At 41.2% G+C, this 17411-nt stretch overlaps 1 protein-coding gene across 2 annotated transcripts in view; it reads left to right on the plus strand.

Moving 5' to 3' along the window:
* Positions 1 to 17411, plus strand: part of LOC133563518 (cytosolic carboxypeptidase 4) — a 199740-nt gene that overhangs the window by 29504 nt on the left and 152825 nt on the right. For both annotated transcript variants that reach the window (XM_061917681.1, XM_061917680.1), the window contains exon 3: positions 16639 to 16702. In XM_061917681.1, the coding sequence (XP_061773665.1) occupies positions 16639 to 16702 (64 nt within the window). The remainder of the gene's footprint in view (positions 1 to 16638; positions 16703 to 17411) is intronic.

Raw genomic sequence — 17411 nt, forward strand, 5'->3', positions numbered from 1 at the left:
ATCCGCCTGTCGATCTCACTATCCACTCTTCCCCCACACGTCAACAAGACTCCTAGGTACTTGAACTCCTCCACTTGGGGCAGGGTCTCCTCCCCAACCCGGAGATGGCACTCCACCCTTTTCCGGGCAAGATCCATGGACTCGGACTTGGAGGTGCTGATTCTCATTCCGGTCGCTTCACACTCGGCTGCGAACCGATCCACATCATCTGCAAAAAGCAGAGACCCAATCCCGCGGCCACCAAACCGGATCCCCTCAACGCCTTGACTGCGCCTAGAAATTCTGTCCATAAAAGTTATGAACAGAATCGGTGACAAAGGACAGCCTTGGCGGAGTCCAACCCTTACTGGAAATGTGTTCGACTTACTCCCGGCAATGCGGACCAAGCTCTGACACTGATCATACAGGGAGCGGACCGCCACAATAAGACAGTCCGATACCCCATACTCTCTGAGCACTCCCCACAGGACTCCCCGAGGGACACGGTCGAATGCCTTCTCCAAGTCCACAAAGCACATGTAGACTGGTTGGGCAAACTCCCATGCATCTCAAGAACCCTGCCGAGAGTATAGAGCTGGTCCACAGTTCCACGACCAGGACGAAAACCACACTGTTCCTCCTGAATCCGAGGTTCGACTATCCGGCGTAGCCTCCTCTCCAGTACACCTGAATAAACCTTACCGGGAAGGCTGAGGCGTGTGATCCCACGATAGTTGGAACACACCCTCCGGTCCCCCTTCTTAAAGAGAGGGACCACCACCCCGGTCGACTGCAGAGCTGTTTGGCTTTTTTTTTAGTACCACATTTACAAGTTTTCCTTCCCGCCTGGACTTGTTAAGGTCTCGCACAGCCCACCTTCTAAGCAAACGTCTGTGATAAACATATAATCATGTACTGTAATCCTACAATACACTGTTTGTGGACATGGAGACACATCCATTGACGCACATTCAATAGCTTGATTAACTAACAGTTAACAAAACATATTTAATAGGTGATGTTGTCAGGAACATCCTCCAGTCACTTGGCAAAAGGCCTTGCCTTTTAAAGGCACACAGTCACGGACTCTGCTCTTATTTAACATCTCTGAAATGCATACGTCAGATATTTGCAAGTTTAAAAAAAACCTAATGCACTAATTACTTTTTGTAGCAATTACATACATCTAATAAGGAGTAATTCCATTAGTATTTCAATTGGTTTTTGGTAAAGTAACTAATTTGCTTTTTAAAAGTAATTTAACGGGGTTACTAGATGCCAGCTTTTAAGCACATAAAATAGATGTAAGTAATAAGTGTCCTTGATTAATAGTCAATCAATCAAACTTTCTTTATATAGCGCTTTTCAACACAAAATGCTTAAAAAAAAAAAGAAAAGAAAATAAGGAAAACACACACTAATGCACACATAATGTTATTGACTAACAAAACATGGCACTAGGATCGAGGGAAAAAATGCCACCTTTGAAGCCCCTACGCTGAATAATAACTAAAGTCTAAAAACTAATATAAAATGTCAATGAAATTTGCAGCCACGTCAGAAGTTAGGTAGCATTTCCTCACTGTTTTCACTCTGTTGGTGGGGACTGCTGATATTAAAAAAACACACAGTAGTGGTCAGACACAGCCAGGTAAACAACATGGGACACACCTGCTAAGGACCAGTCATCTGTGTGAATAAATTCAAACAATTCAAATCACCAGTTATTAAAATATTGCTGTAGGCCAGGGGTGCCCATTACGTCGATCGCGAGCTACCAGTCGACCGCGGGGGGTGTGTCAGTCGATCTCCAGCCAGGCTTTTAAAAAAAATAGACCTAAAAATTAGTGATCATCAATCTTCACCAAGACGTCACTTAAATGACATTCACGGTACCGGAGGGTCTTGTGAGATGACGCTGGCTGCTGCAAGATCATTATTATGAAAATATGACCGAGAGGAAGGCGAGAAACACTTTTTATTTCAACAGACTCTCGCGCCGTACCTTCCGTCAAAACTCTAAAGGCCGACTGCACATTTCCTATCTTCACAATAAAAGCCCTGCTTCATGCTGCCTGCGCTAACTAAATACAGAGTCTCGGAAAACTGGCGTGCACAAGCGATCCCTCAGAAAGCTGGCGTGCACATCACTTGTGCACGCCAGCTTTCCGAGACTCTTATTTTGTTAGCGCAGGCAGCATGAAGCAGGGCTTTTATTGTGAAGATAGGAAATGTGCAGTCGGCCTTTAGAGTTTTGACGGAAGGGACGGCGCGAAAGTCTGTTGAAATAAAAAGTGTTTCTCGCCTTCCTCTCTGTCATTTTCTCATAATAATGAATTGGCAGCAGCCAGCGTCATCTCACAAGACCCTCGGGTGCCGTGAATGTCAATCAAGCAAGCTACGGAATTTGCCGCCAATGTTTTTCTTGTAAAGTGTATGGAAGCTGGATGAATTAGATGCCAAAAACCAACCACTTTTATGTGGTATTGTACAGAAAGGACAACTTTTTTTCTCCTCCATTTGAAAATGTGGGTGTTCTCATCATTACTGTCTGATTCCAATCAATGCAAGTCATCAGAATCAGGTAATACACCAACTTATATTCTTGTCTTCGTGAAAGAAAGACCTCTATATGTGTGTTACACATGCTTGTATTATCATTAAACATATTTAACTTGTTTACAAAAATGTCTCTTTCATAAATAAATAAATATAAATGAGGTAGATCCCCTCGAGTTGGTCAATTGAAAAGTAGCTCGCCTGCAGAAAAAGTGTGGGCACCCCTGCTGTATGCAGTACGAATGAGTGCTAATAGTTCAGAAAATTCACTGATTAAGGATCTAAAATTCTGGGGTTTTCTATGACCATATCTATGTACTATATAGATATGTTTATACATACAGTAGCATACTGTCTGTACAAAGAGTTATCAAGAGAATGGAAGGATTGTTAAAAATAAATTATTTGTGATTGTTAAAAGACACTCCATTGAAGGTCAGTGAGGTTTTTTTTTAAATTGATGTATTCCCTCCTTCTCTTTTACCTCTTCTTGAATAATTAAACATAAAAAGTCAATTTTCGGTTGGGGAGCAGGTGCATCAGTACAAAGCTCTGCATCAGTTGAAAAATGACTTATAGTCCAAAATATCATCATTTGTTAAAAAAGTTATGTTTAAAAGGGGGCGAACATTAAAAAGTGCCATGTTGATGGTGACCGGTGACTTTTTTTGTTTGGAGAGGTGAATTGTTGGCGTTTTGAAAAGTTTCTAAAGTTGTGGTAGATGACATAATGAGTATGGAGGTGTTTGGTGTGCTCACACTGTGTATTGATAACAGGGATGGTGAAGTGAACTGTGAATGGTCCCACTTAGTCAAGTGATGCGTGTATGGGGGCGGAAGTGAAACTGAATGTGTAGGGCCTTGGACAGTGCTATTCAACTTGCGGCCTAGGGAACTGAATCCAGCCCGAGAATGACACCCCCCAAGTTCAGTTCGAACCTTGGGAGACAAGCATTTTTGAAAAAATGTTCTAAAACACTAGAGTGCTCCTGTTGTATGGGGGAACTTTGACCTCTGTAAACACATCAGCAGATTATTGCATTGACATTGCTAGCAAACATAGATCTTGTGATTTATATGAATTAGGTGTTCCTCAAGGCCCCTTTTAAGACCTCTCCATTTTTTTGTCGCTTGTCTACTTCAGATGCACTCAGTAGTAGGAATGATGTTTGAAACCGGTTCTCCCGATTGTTCGATAAGAAAATAACCGATTACATGGATTCAAATGCCTTTTTGAGAACCGGTTCTCATTATCTCATTTTCGCGACCATAGGGCGCACCACATTAAAAGGCGGCGAGTCAGTTACTGGTACTATTTCTGTATTTATCGCATAAATAAGGCACGGCATATTTTTGGGCGCAGGCATGGTTAAACATACGCTATCTTAAAACGTACGCTACCATGCATGGACGCTGTTTTAAAAAGGCAGCAGGAACAAAGCTGAGTTCGCTTGTACTCGATGGAAGTATTCATCGATGTACTCACATTATTTTTTTTGATCAATCCTCATCCACAAATCTATCAAAGTCCTCATCTTCTGTGTCCGAAATGAACAGCTGGGCAAGTTCTCCATTAAACACGGCAGATTTCCTCTCCTCATTTACAAAGTCAGTCTGGTTTACCATTAGCATAGCAAGCTAGCACAACAGTAAAAGCCGGCTTCTCTTGCCCCGTTGTGCGTATCGATTTGTTCTCCAGTGTGGGATGTCGAAAGTGAGCGGCACCTCGTCCATGTTGGTGATGTGTTTGTCGGCAATTTTTGTATTTACAACGCACATAGTAGCACTATGTACTCACTGGGGGCGGGCCTTTAGCGTCCTCTCTCACCTTAAACCTTCACCTTATGATGGCCGCAGGCAGAGGTGGGTAGAGTAGCCAGAAATTGTACTCAAGAGTACAGTTACTTTAGAGATTTATTACTCAAGTAAAAGTAAGGAGTAGTCACCCAAATATTTACTTGAGTAAAAGTAAAAAGTATGTTGTGAAAAAACTACTCAAGTACTGAGTAACTGATGAGTAACCTGATTACAGCAACAAATAATGCACAAAACCATAAAAATAGCAATGAGTAAATTCAGAGCCAGGAATATCTCTTAAGCAACTAAAACAATAATATATATTAAATAGTACATTAAAATAAAATTTAAAAAATGGCACATTGAGCCACAATAACTTAACAGCACCATAGGCTCAGTAGGCATTCATTGATTTGATTGATTGACTAAAACATGTATTAGTAGATTGTACAGTACAGTACATATTCCGTACAATTGACCACTAAATGGTAACACCCCAATAAGTTTTTCAACGGTTATCAATTACTTAATAAATGACCGAGTCGAGGGGATCTACCTCATTTCTACATATACATACACACACATATTATATATATATATTTATATTGCCGTTTTTGTTCACATGTTGAAGGTGTTTTAATGAATATACATGCATGTTTAACATATAGATTCCTATCTTTCATGAAGACAAGAATATAAGTTGGTGTATTACCTGATTCTGATGACTTGTATTGATTGGAATCAGATGTCCACGTTTTCAAATGGAGGAAAAAAATGTTCCTCTTTTCTGTCAAATACCACATGAAAGTCGTTGGTTTTTGGCATCTTATCTGTCCATTTTCCATATTCGTTTTTATACACTTTACAAGAAATACATTGGCGGCAAACTCCCTATTCTGCTAGCTTGTTTGCTCTGGTTTTCGGAGACTCTTAGTTTGTTAGCGCAGGCGCGATGGAGCGGCACTTTTATTGTGAAGGCAGGAACTGTGCGATCAGTCTTTAGGCTTTTGACGGGAAGTACGGTTGAAATAAAAAGTGTCTTTTTTCCTTTACACTTTTGATTGATTGATTGAAACTTGTATTAGTAGATTGCACAGTACATATTCCGTACAATTGACCACTAAATGGTAACGCCCGAATACGTTTTTTAACTAGTTTAAGTCGGGTCATGTGACCGCCTGGCTCTGTTTGATTGGTCCAACGTCCCGAGTGACTGCATGTGATTGGTGAAACGCAGGCATGCGTAGATTCTACTTTGAAGCTCTGACATTAACCGAAACAAACATTAATAGATTGATAAAAAAAAAAAAGTAACGAGCTGAATGTAGATTAATGGAACGGAGTAAAAGTAGCATTTCTTCTCTATAAATATACTCAAGTAAAAGTATGTTGCATAAAAACTACTCGTAGAAGTACAATTTATCGCAAAAGTTACTCAAGTAAATGTAACGGAGTAAATGTAGCGCGTTACTACCCACCTCTGGCCGCAGGCTTTCCTCAGTCACGTAAGCTTTTCCTCCATATAAACAGCGTGCTGGCCCAGTCACATAACATCTATGGCTTTTGGAACTCAGTCCACACACAACATATCTGGATTTGATAAGGAATTGGTTATATAAGAGGATTCGATAATGGGCTCGAACAAACATCATCCCTAGTCAGTAGTCTTGTGTTCAACGTATTTTGTAGTAGTAGTAATAGTAGTTTATTTCGGAACATGCTGACAAAGATACATCTAAACCCACATTTTTTACATTGCAAAGTTCAACATGTCCGAAAACAAGAAGGAAGCAAAGCTGATTTAATCCTACCCATTCCTCATGTCACATCACAGAAATTACTGGTATGTTTGTTTTATTTCCTGTGCTCACAATGCACTGCTCTAAGAAAAAAGCCAGAGACATGAAGCTCCTAGTGAAGCCCCACATCCATCCATCCATCCATTTCCTACCGCTTATTCCCGTTTGGGGTCACGGGGGGCGCTGGCGCCTATCTCAGCTACAATTGGGCGGAAGGCGGGGCACACCCTGGACAAGTCGCCACCTCATCGCAGGGCCAACACAGACAGACATTTACACTCACATTCACACACTAGGGCCAATCAACCTATCCCCAGGTGCATGTCTTTGGAAGTAGGAGGAAGCCGGAGTACCCGAAGGGAACCCACGCAGTCACGGGGAGAACATACAAACTCCACACAGAAAGATCCCGAGCCTGGATTTGAACCCAGGACTGCAGGACCCTCGTATTGTGAGGCAGACGCACTAACCCCTCTACCACAGTGAAGCCAAAATGCAGCATGACCTCCAAAGACGAACCCAACCAGACACCCCCAATTCCCAAACACACACGTCCCCCCCACCAGAGCTCCGGCACCTCACACAACCTGCCGGCTTTTCAAGAAGGGCCGAGCAATACTAAATAAAATGTGTGATCCATAGATGAACCAACATTCTGCCAGTTCAATCAAAATTGTTATGTTGACAAACGTTTCCCCTAGCCATCCTGGTATCACAAGACCAAGACAAAGCCCAACCCTGACCATAGGCACCTCGACGTTTCATGGCTCCAGTCAAAACCACCAAAGGCAGGGGTGTCAAACTCATTTTAGCTCAGGGGCCGCATGGAGTACAATCTGTACACACGCAGGCTGGACTACTAAAATAACGGCATTAAAACTAAAAAATAAACAACTTCAGATTGTTTTTGTTGCGATCTGCTGCTCAGATCTACACTATTTTTGTTTTTCCATTTTGTATATTTCTCCGACTCCTTATTTCCTGTTTGCTTTGTCACTCATCAGTCCGCCTGCTAGTCTCGCCCCGCACACCTGCCACTAATTATCACCCTCCTATTTAAGCCAGTCTTCTCTGTTCATTCGGTCTGGGTTCATAGTTTGCTTGTACGTCTGGATTTTGATCATTTGCTTTCTCGCGAGTATTTCTATTCTCGCTAGCTTCTCACGCTAAGCCACTTGTTTTGTCCAGTTTACATACTGATGATTTGTTTTTCTCTTTTGTGCCAACGTGCTATTCAAGTTTGTCTATTTTTACTTCCTAGTTTTCATACTAGCGTTTTTGGTTGGCCTTTTTATTAGCTCCAGTATTTCTGTTCAGAGCTCCCTTTTTGTTAAATAAATATTTTAAGATCCTACCTTGTGTTCACGTCAACGCATCCTCACAGTTTTCTTTGTCTTACTTTGGCCAAAAAAGAACAAACACATTCTGAAAATATTACAATAAAAATATAGAAAAAAAAAAATACCAACAGCGGTAAAGTTTAGATCCATGAAGGAAAGAAGAAAGTGAATAAATGTTTAACTGATTATATTTAAATATGCATAAAAATGTGTTTTCTTTTGTATTGTTTTTTTTAATGAATTAAGTAAGCACCCCCCGCAACTCTGAAAGGGATAAGTGGCAGAAAATGGATGGATGGGAGGAAATAACGTTTATGACAACCTTACCGCAAAAAAAGCAATATAGAATGTGAGATATAACATGATAATGCAAACATTTGCAATTGCTTTCAAAATAGTTACAAAACAGTGGGACCCCAAAAAAATTCCTGTTGGACCTCATTTTTATGACTTGAACCCATTTTGAAAATTCTTAGCGGCAACACTAATGGAGTATCGGTGCGTGCAAAACAGCAGTGGCCTGCGGGCCGGATCTATTACTAATCAAATATCATCCCAGGGGCTATAGATCATTCGTTCGCTGGCCGGATCTGGCCCGCAGGCCTCGACTTTGACACATACGTTCTAAGGCAGGGGTCGGCCACCCGCAGCTTGCGGCTCTTTAGCGCCGCCCTAGTGGCTCTCTGGAGCTTTAACAAAAATGTATGAAAAATGGAAAAAGATGAGGGGAAAAAATATATTTTTTGGTGTTATGATTTCTGTAGGAGGACAAATATGACACAATAGAAATGTATATCTCATGACACGCTATCTGTATATAATATGGGTTTTATTTTTTTGCGGCTCCACACGGATTTGTTTTTGTATTTTTGGTTCAATATGGCTCCTTCAACATTTTGGGTTGCCGACCCCTGCTCTAAGGGAAGCCATCGATGAACCCAGCGTGCCACAAGGCACCTTTTTAGTTATACTAGCGCAGGGGTGCCCATTACGTCGATCCCGAGCTACCAGTCGACCGCGGGGGGTGTGTCAGACGATCTCCAGCCAGGCTTTTAAAAAAATAGACCTAAAAATTAGTGATCATCAATCTTCACCAAGACGTCACTTAAATGACATTCACGGTACCGGAGGGTCTTGTGAGATGACGCTGGCTGCTGCAAGATCATTATTATGAAAATATGACCGAGAGGAAGGCGAGAAACACTTTTTATTTCAACAGACTCTCGCGCCGTACCTTCCGTCAAAACTCTAAAGGCCGACTGCACATTTCCTATCTTCACAATAAAAGCCCTGCTGCCTGCGCTAACTAAATACAGTCTCGGAAAACTGGCATGCACAAGCGATCCCTCAGAAAGCTGGCATGCACATCACTTGTGCACGCCAGCTTTCCGAGACTCTTATTTTGTTAGCGCAGGCAGCATGAAGCAGGGCTTTTATTGTGAAGATAGGAAATGTGCAGTCGGCCTTTAGAGTTCTGACGGAAGGGACGGCGCGAAAGTCTGTTGAAATAAAAAGTGTTTCTCGCCTTCCTCTCTGTCATTTTCTCATAATAATGAACTGGCAGCAGCCAGCGTCATCTCACAAGGCCCTCGGGTGCCGTGAATGTCAATCAAGCAAGCTACGGAATTTGCCGCCAATGCTTTTCTTGTAAAGTGTATGGAAGCTGGATGAATTAGATGCCAAAAACCAACCACTTTCATGTGGTATTGTACAGAAAGGACAACTTTTTTTCTCCTCCATTTGAAAATGTGAGCGTTATCATCATTACTGTCTGATTCCAATCAATGCAAGTCATCAGAATCAGGTAATACACCCACTTATATTCTTGCCTTCGTGAAAGAAAGACATCTATATGTGTTACACATGTTTGTATTATCATTAAACACATTTAACTTGTTTACAAAAATGTCTCTTTCATAAATAAATAAATATAAATGAGGTAGATCCCCTCGAGTTGGTCAATTGAAAAGTAGCTCGCCTGCAGAAAAAGTGTGGGCACCCCTGCTATGGATCATTCGTTCGCTGGCCGGATCTGGCCCGCAGGCCTCGACTTTGACACATACGTTCTAAGGCAGGGGTCGGCCACCCGCAGCTTGCGGCTCTTTAGCGCCGCCCTAGTGGCTCTCTGGAGCTTTAGCAGAAATGTATGAAAAATGGAAAAAGATGAGGGGGAAAAAATATATTTTTTGTGTTATGATTTCTGTAGGAGGACAAATATGACACAATAGAAATTTATATCTCATGACACGCTATCTGTATATAATATGGCTTTTATTTTTTTGCGGCTCCAGACGGATTTGTTTTTGTATTTTTGGTTCAATATGGCTCTTTCAACATTTTGGGTTGCCGACCCCTGCTCTAAGGGAAGCCATCGATGAACCCAGCGTGCCACAAGGCACCTCTTTAGTTATACTAGCGGGTTCCATTTTCGGTCCTCTCTTTTTCATCATTTGGGCTGTTCAACCAGTGGCCGGTGAGTTCAGTTAAAAAAAGCTTGAGACTCTCATTTTTGCATCAGATTCTGAAAAACTGTGGGGCGCTGTCATAAAGACTATTTCTGATTAGTTTTTTTGCAGAAGGTTCTTAAAAACAAAATTAGCCTGGGGATGTCTGTGCCTATAGTTTTGTATATTTTCATCTTCTGGTTTTTATCTAGCTCTTATTTTTCATTCCACTTCCTGTTTGTTTTCACCACTCTGCTTGCAAGCAGAGTTCTCCTCACCTGCTTTTGATTAGCAATCAGTTCATTCAACTGCCTCTGAAAGCTAATCAAGATGGTTTATAGTTCAGTTTCACTTGCCTTGATGGATCACTGTTTTTTCTGTTTCATGTAAATGGAATTTGTCATGAAACGATTGTAGCTGAGATAGGCGCCAGTGCCCCCCGCGACCCCGAAAGGGAATAAGCGGTAGAAAATGGATGGATGGATGCTTGATAGTGTGTTGTTTTTCTAATAAAATAATTGTTGCTGTGGTCAAGTGGTTGGATATCTCTAGTGTAAGCTACATCAAGTGTTGCATTTAATTGCTTTACTTCCCATGTTCTTGAAGACAACGTAATAGGAGACGCCTACTGACTGTCATGACTCCAACCCCTCTCAGTTGATGACGCGCCCCCCACGTAAAATGTGGGGCAAATGTCTGAATCTAAACAAATATGTACATTTGAAACAGTAAAAACATGATTTGAATTTGAAAAAACAAAAGCTTAAATATCAAAATATATGAAAGTGAAAAATGAAAACAATTTATTCATAGATATTACCAGAGTGAATCATAATTATATCTAGATGAGGCAATTCCTGGAGCGATTGCGTGTGAATGCTCCAATGCTGTAGTTGAACTGAAATGCTGACAGAATGTAGTATGAATGTAAGAATAGTCGGAATGTTGAAGTTTGATTTTTCCGGAAATTTTTTTCCGGAAAAACAGATTTTGGTTTGGAACTTGGAAAAAGTGTCAGTTGGATGAGTTGAATGTGTTGAAGGTGGAATGGTTTGAATAGGTTGAAAAATTTGCGAATTGTGGAAGTTTAAAAAAATGGTCAATTCATTTTGAATGGGGAAAATGTCCCTGAAGACTGGGAATTTGTGAAAATTCTGGATTATTTAAAAAACTGTTGAAGGAGGAAACACAATTTTGAACAGGCTGAATATTTTGGAGTTAGAGTTTCAAAGGGAATTTCATGGAATTTTGGGAAAAGCGGGATTTTTAAAAAAGAATGTTAAAAGACTTGAATGTTGTGAAATGTTGAAGTAGTAAAATTTTTAATTGAGAAATTGTATTAAGTAATTTCAGGAAAAACGGAAAACAGTTAAAAAAACAACTTGGGTTTTTTTTGTTTTTTTTCCTGATTAAGAGGAATGTTTGGACGGTGGAACGGTTAATGTGGGAGTAGTCGCCAGAAAAAAGGGTCAAAAAAGGGTTTGAAGAAAAGGGAAATTCTGGGAATTCATGGAATTTGTTGTACTTGGAAAAAAATATAGTTTGAATTTCCAGAATGAGTGGAATATATTGACTGTGGAATGGCTTAAATGGGTTCAAAAATGTGGAAATGGTGGAAGTTTGAAAAATGACCAAATTATTTTGAATGGGAAAAATGTCCCGGAAAACCTGGAAATATAGGAATTTTTGTAGATTGTCAAGGAAAAAACTGTGATTCCCTAATAGGCCAAACTGTTAGAAGTTGGAACAGTTTAAATCGGGTGAAAAATGCGGAAGGTAGAGTGCGACAAAATCTGGAGAAGAAGAAGAAGAAGAAGAAATTGATTAATTTTGGGGTAGAAAAATGTGTGCTTTTGAGCATTCACACAAATAGATAAGAGTTCTCTATTTGTACCTGCAGGTAAATTTGGCTTGCAGTAAGAGACATTCATATAAAAAAGTAGGGGTGTGGGGGAAAAAATCGATTCGAACACGAATCGAATCGAATACGTTGCACGATTCAGAATCGATTCTCATTTTTAAAAAATCAATTTTTTCTAATTTATTTTTTGTTTTCTTTTTTTTTTTTTTTTTTTTTAATCAATCCAACAAACAATACACAGCAATACCATAACAATGCAATCCAATTCCAAAACCAAACCTGACCCAGTAACACTCAGAACTACAATAAACATAGTGTCTCAGTGGCTTACACTTGAATCGCATCTCATAATCTTGACAACACACTGTGTCCAATGTTTTCGCAAAGATAAAATAAGTCATATTTTTGGTTCATTTAATAGTTAAAACAAATTTACATTATTGCAAACAGTTGATAAAACATTGTCCTTTATAATTATAGAAGCTTTTTTTTTATAAATCTACTACTCTGCTAGCATGTCAGCATACTGGGGTAGATCCTGCTGAAATCCAATGTATTGAATGAATACAGAATCGTTTTGAATCGGAAAAATATCGTTTTTGAATCGAGAATGACTTTGAATCGAAAAAAATCGATATTATCGAATCGCGACCCAAAAATCGATATTGAATTGAATCGTGGGACACCCAAAGATTTGCAGCCCTACAAAACAGTATAGTAAATAAATAAACACAATAAAATAGCTACACAAATTGTCACCATCATTATATAATGCTTCATAAAGTGCATTTTGTACAGTGGGGCAAAAAAGTATTTAGTCAGCCAGCGATTGTGCAAGTTCTCCCACTTAAAATGATGACAGAGGTCTGTAATTTTCATCATAGGTACACTTCAACTGTGAGAGACAGAATGTGAAAAAAAATCCAGGAATTCACATTGTAGGAATTTTAAAGAATTTATTTTTTAAATTATGGTGGAAAATAAGTATTTGGTCAACCATTCAAAGCTCTCACTGATGGAAGGAAGTTTTGGCTCAAAATCTCACGATACATGGCCCCATTCATTCTTTCCCTAACACGGATCAATCGTCCTGTCCCCTTTGCAGAAAAACAGCACCAAAGCATGATGTTTCCAACCCCATGCTTCACAGTAGATATGGTGTTCTTGGGATGCAACTCAGTATTCTTCTTCCTCCAAACACAACGAGTTGAGTTTATACCAAAAAGTTCTATTTTGGTTTTCCTCTGACCACATGACATTCCCCCAATCCTCTTCTGTATCAACCATGTATCCATTTTGGTATAAACTCAACTCGTGGTGTTTGGAGGAAGAATAATACTGAGTTGCATCCCAAGAGCACCATACCTACTGTGAAGCATGGGGGTGGAAACATCATGCTTTGGGGCTGTTTTTCTGCTAAGGGGACATGACGATTGATCCATGTTAAGGAAAGAATGAATGGGGCCATGTATCGTGAGATTTTGAGCCGAAACCTCCTTCCATCAGTGACAGCTTTGAATGGTTGACCAAATACTTATTTTCCACCATAATTTACAAATAAATTCTTTAAAATTCTTACAATGTGAATTCCTGGATTTTTTTTCACATTCTGTCTCTCACAGTTGAAGTGTACCTATGATGAAAATTACAGACCTCTGTCATCATTTTAAGTGGGAGAACTTGCCCAATCGCTGGCTGCCTAAATACTTTTTTGCCCCACTGTATTTAAAGTAGCTACCCTCAAAGTGCATGACTTATCTTCATATCATCAACACAATCAACAACAGTATCTTCATCAACAGCATCATCATCACCAATATCACCTTCATCAACATGAGCATCGTCATCATTATCATCACCATCACCAATATCGACATCATCATCAACATGAGCATCATCACCACCACAACCATCGTCAAAGGATCACCAAGTTCTATGAACATATATGGTGACTGCAGGGACAAAACTCGACCTGTGTATTTTAGTTTTGATCCTTGGTCCTTTTGTACATGATGGGAGAAGCAGGACGTCACTGTGCAGGGGGTGAGACCTGTCCCTTAAAGATAGAACTAGTGAACCATTGCAGTTGTTTAATATACAGGACTTCTGTTCAGTACGTGAACCTGAATCACTTCTGCAGCAGCAGTTCTGTGTGCAGGTCGGCGAATCATGAGTCAGTCAGTAACAGCTTCCCAAGCGGCAGATCTCGATGTGTGTCATTTTGCGAACGACACAAGCCCCCAGCAGTCAATGAGCGACGCGCACAGTGACTGAACGAGAGCCTCAATGTGATGTCGTCCTGCGCGACAGTCAGTTCTGTGTCAGGTTTGCGAGTCCTGATTCTGAATGAGTGAGTGAGTGAGTGCAGCGCAAACCTGAATCACGTCCTCTGCGACAGTCAGTTCTTGTAGGTTTGTGAAGCGATCCTGAATCACTCAGCTACAGTTCTGTGGGCCAGAGGTCGACAGACGTGAATCATTCTCTGCCCTGACAGACTCCCCTTGACGTTCACAAACAGGCATTACAGCTGTAGTAGAGATTCTGTTACTTTTAAACCTGCCACCCTCAGGTTTCTAGCACGGCCGCTCTACCCACTACGCCAGGGGTGCCCATTACGTCGATCGCGAGCTACCGGTCGACTGCGGGGGGTGTGTCAGTCGATCTCGAGCCAGGCTTTTAAAAAAAATAGACCTAAAAATTAGTGATCATCAATCTTCACCAAGACGTCACTTAAATGACATTCACGGTACCGGAGGGTCTGGTGAGATGACACTGGCTGCTGCAAGATCATTATTATTAAAATATGACCGAGAGGAAGGCGAGAAACACTTTTTATTTCAACAGACTCTCGCGCCGTACCTTCCGTCAAAACTCTAAAGGCCGACTGCACATTTCCTATCTTCACAATAAAAGCCCTGCTTCATGCTGCCTGCGCTAACTAAATACAGAGTCTCGGAAAACTGGCGTGCACAAGCGATCCCTCAGAAAGCTGGCGTGCACATCACTTGTGCACGCCAGCTTTCCGAGACTCTTATTTTGTTAGCGCAGGCAGCATGAAGCAGGGCTTTTATTGTGAAGATAGGAAATGTGCAGTCGGCCTTTAGAGTTTTGACGGAAGGGACGGCGCGAAAGTCTGTTGAAATAAAAAGTGTTTCTTGCCTTCCTCTCTGTCATTTTTTCAAAATAATGAACTGGCAGCAGCCAGCGTCATCTCACAAGACACTCGGGTGCCGTGAATGTCAATCAAGCAAGCTACGGAATTTGCCGCCAATGTTCTTCTTGTAAAGTGTATGGAAGCTGGATGAATTAGATGCCAAAAACCAACCACTTCCATGTGGTATTGTACAGAAAGGACAACTTTTTTTCTCCTCCATTTGAAAATGTGGGCGTTATCATCATTACTGTCTGATTCCAATCAATGCAAGTCATCAGAATCAGGTAATACACCAACTTATATTCTTGTCTTTGTGAAAGAAAGACATCTATATGTGTTACACATGTTTGTATTATCATTAAACACATTTAATTTGTTTACAAAAATGTCTCTTTCATAAATAAATATGATATATATAAATGAGGTAGATCCCCTCGAGTTGGTCAATTGAAAAGTAGCTCGCCTGCAGAAAAAGTGTGGGCACCCCTGGGCTACACCATACCGCCCCAGTTTAGTGCAAAAACAAATATTAAATTAAGAAACCCTTAACAAATGCCAACATCAAAACTAAATGTTCAGTAGCAAAGAAAATGTAAACTTAAATATGCAAACAAAGAAAATAAATACCTTCAAAATAAAACAAATAAATTAAGAGCCAGAAATGCCAACATAAGAACTAAATGATCTGCGGCCTACGTTTAAAAATATAACAAAGAAAATATCAACTTAAATGTGCAAACAAAAAGAAAATAAATAGGTTACCTTAAATAAAACAAAACAAATATTAAACCAAGTGCCAGAAATGCCAACATTAAAACTAAAATTTCTGTAGCTTAGATGTAAAAATATGAAAATGGAAATATCAATTTAAGTTAGCTTGGAGAATGAATGGAGAACGGATGCCAATGGCATGAAAAATATCCCCGCGATGGGAGGAAAATCACTTGCGGCATTGGGGCAAGCGGAGCAGAAAGCGAGAGCGTTGTCGTTCACTGATTGATTCATGTCGTTAATCCTTGGCGAACGAATCGTTCGCTCAGTCCCTCCCCCCGCCCCAATGAGTAGCTGGATGCGTCGTTCGCCGACGTCCAGGATTCGGTGAGTCACAAAATGCGGCCAGTTCCACTCATACTGGCATGGTCGCGGCGGAACTCAACTGAACTGAGAAAGGAACAAATCAGTTCCTGAAGTGATTTGGTTCAGTATGTTCACTCAAAAGATTCGTTCGTTCAAACGAATCGTTCGCGAATGACACAACACTACCTTGATAAATACGACTTCTTGTGGAGGGGCTTGCTTCTTTAAATCGATAATTATAGCCTTAGTCTTTTTCGTGTTTATTTCTAGAATGGACTCCTCACACCACTCTATGAAATAGTTGGCAATCGGACCCTGACCTGTCTTGCCTGCCTGTGGCAGGCTGATGATGACTTTTTTGTCTAACCTTAAACACATATTGTGCAGTTATTTTATTTTGAGTACCTGATATGTATTTGGAAAATTAAACGTAAAAACGGGATTTTACTGTTTAATTTTTTTTTTGAGGCACAAAGGTTTTGGCCCTAATTTAGTGCCATACAAATTGTTTTGCAACAGTTTTACAGAGGCTTATCCAAATTTGCTTCTCAGGCAACTTTTTTTGGCCACCTAAGCAGTGACCTAAAATGCTTGTTGAATGATAATATAATTTTCTTCATTTCCACAGAACACAGAAGATGTTCAGAGCACCGTGAATGTTCTAAATATCTTGGATGAACTTCTTTCAGCAGGTAAGACATCCATCCATCTTCTTCCGCTTATCCGAGGTGGGGTCGCGGGGGCAACAGCCTAAGCAGGGAAACGCAGACTTCCCTTTCCCCAGCCACTTCGTCTAGCTCTTCCCGGGGGATCCCGAGGCGTTCCCAGGCCAGCCGGGAGACCTAGTCTTCCCAACGTGTCCTGGGTCTTCCCCGTGGCCTCCTACCGGTTGGACGTGCCCTAAACACCTCCCTAGGGAGGCGTTCGGGTGGCATCCTGACCAGATGCCCGAACCACCTCATCTGGCTCCTCTCGATGTGGAGGAGCAGCGGCTTTACTTTGAGTTCCTCCCGGATGGCAGAGCTTCTCACCCTATCTCTAAGGGAGAGCCCCGCCACACGGCGGAGGAAACTCATTTCGGCCGCTTGTACCCGTGATATTATCCTTTCGGTCATGACCCAAAGCTCATGACCATAGGTGAGGGTGGGAACATAGATCGACCGGTAAATTGAGAGCTTTGCCTTCCGGCTCAGCTCCTTCTTCACCACAACGGATCGGTACAACGTCCGCATTACTGAAGACGCCGCACCAATCCGCCTGTCGATCTCACGATCCACACTTCCCTCACTCGTGAACAAGACTCCTAGGTACTTGAACTCCTCCAGTTGGGGCAGGGTCTCCTCCCCAACCCGGAGTTGGCACTCCACCCTTTTCCGGGCGAGAACCATGGACTCGGACTTG

The sequence above is a fragment of the Nerophis ophidion genome, linkage group LG12, assembly GCF_033978795.1.
Source record: "Nerophis ophidion isolate RoL-2023_Sa linkage group LG12, RoL_Noph_v1.0, whole genome shotgun sequence".
Taxonomy (NCBI): Eukaryota; Metazoa; Chordata; class Actinopteri; order Syngnathiformes; family Syngnathidae; genus Nerophis; species Nerophis ophidion.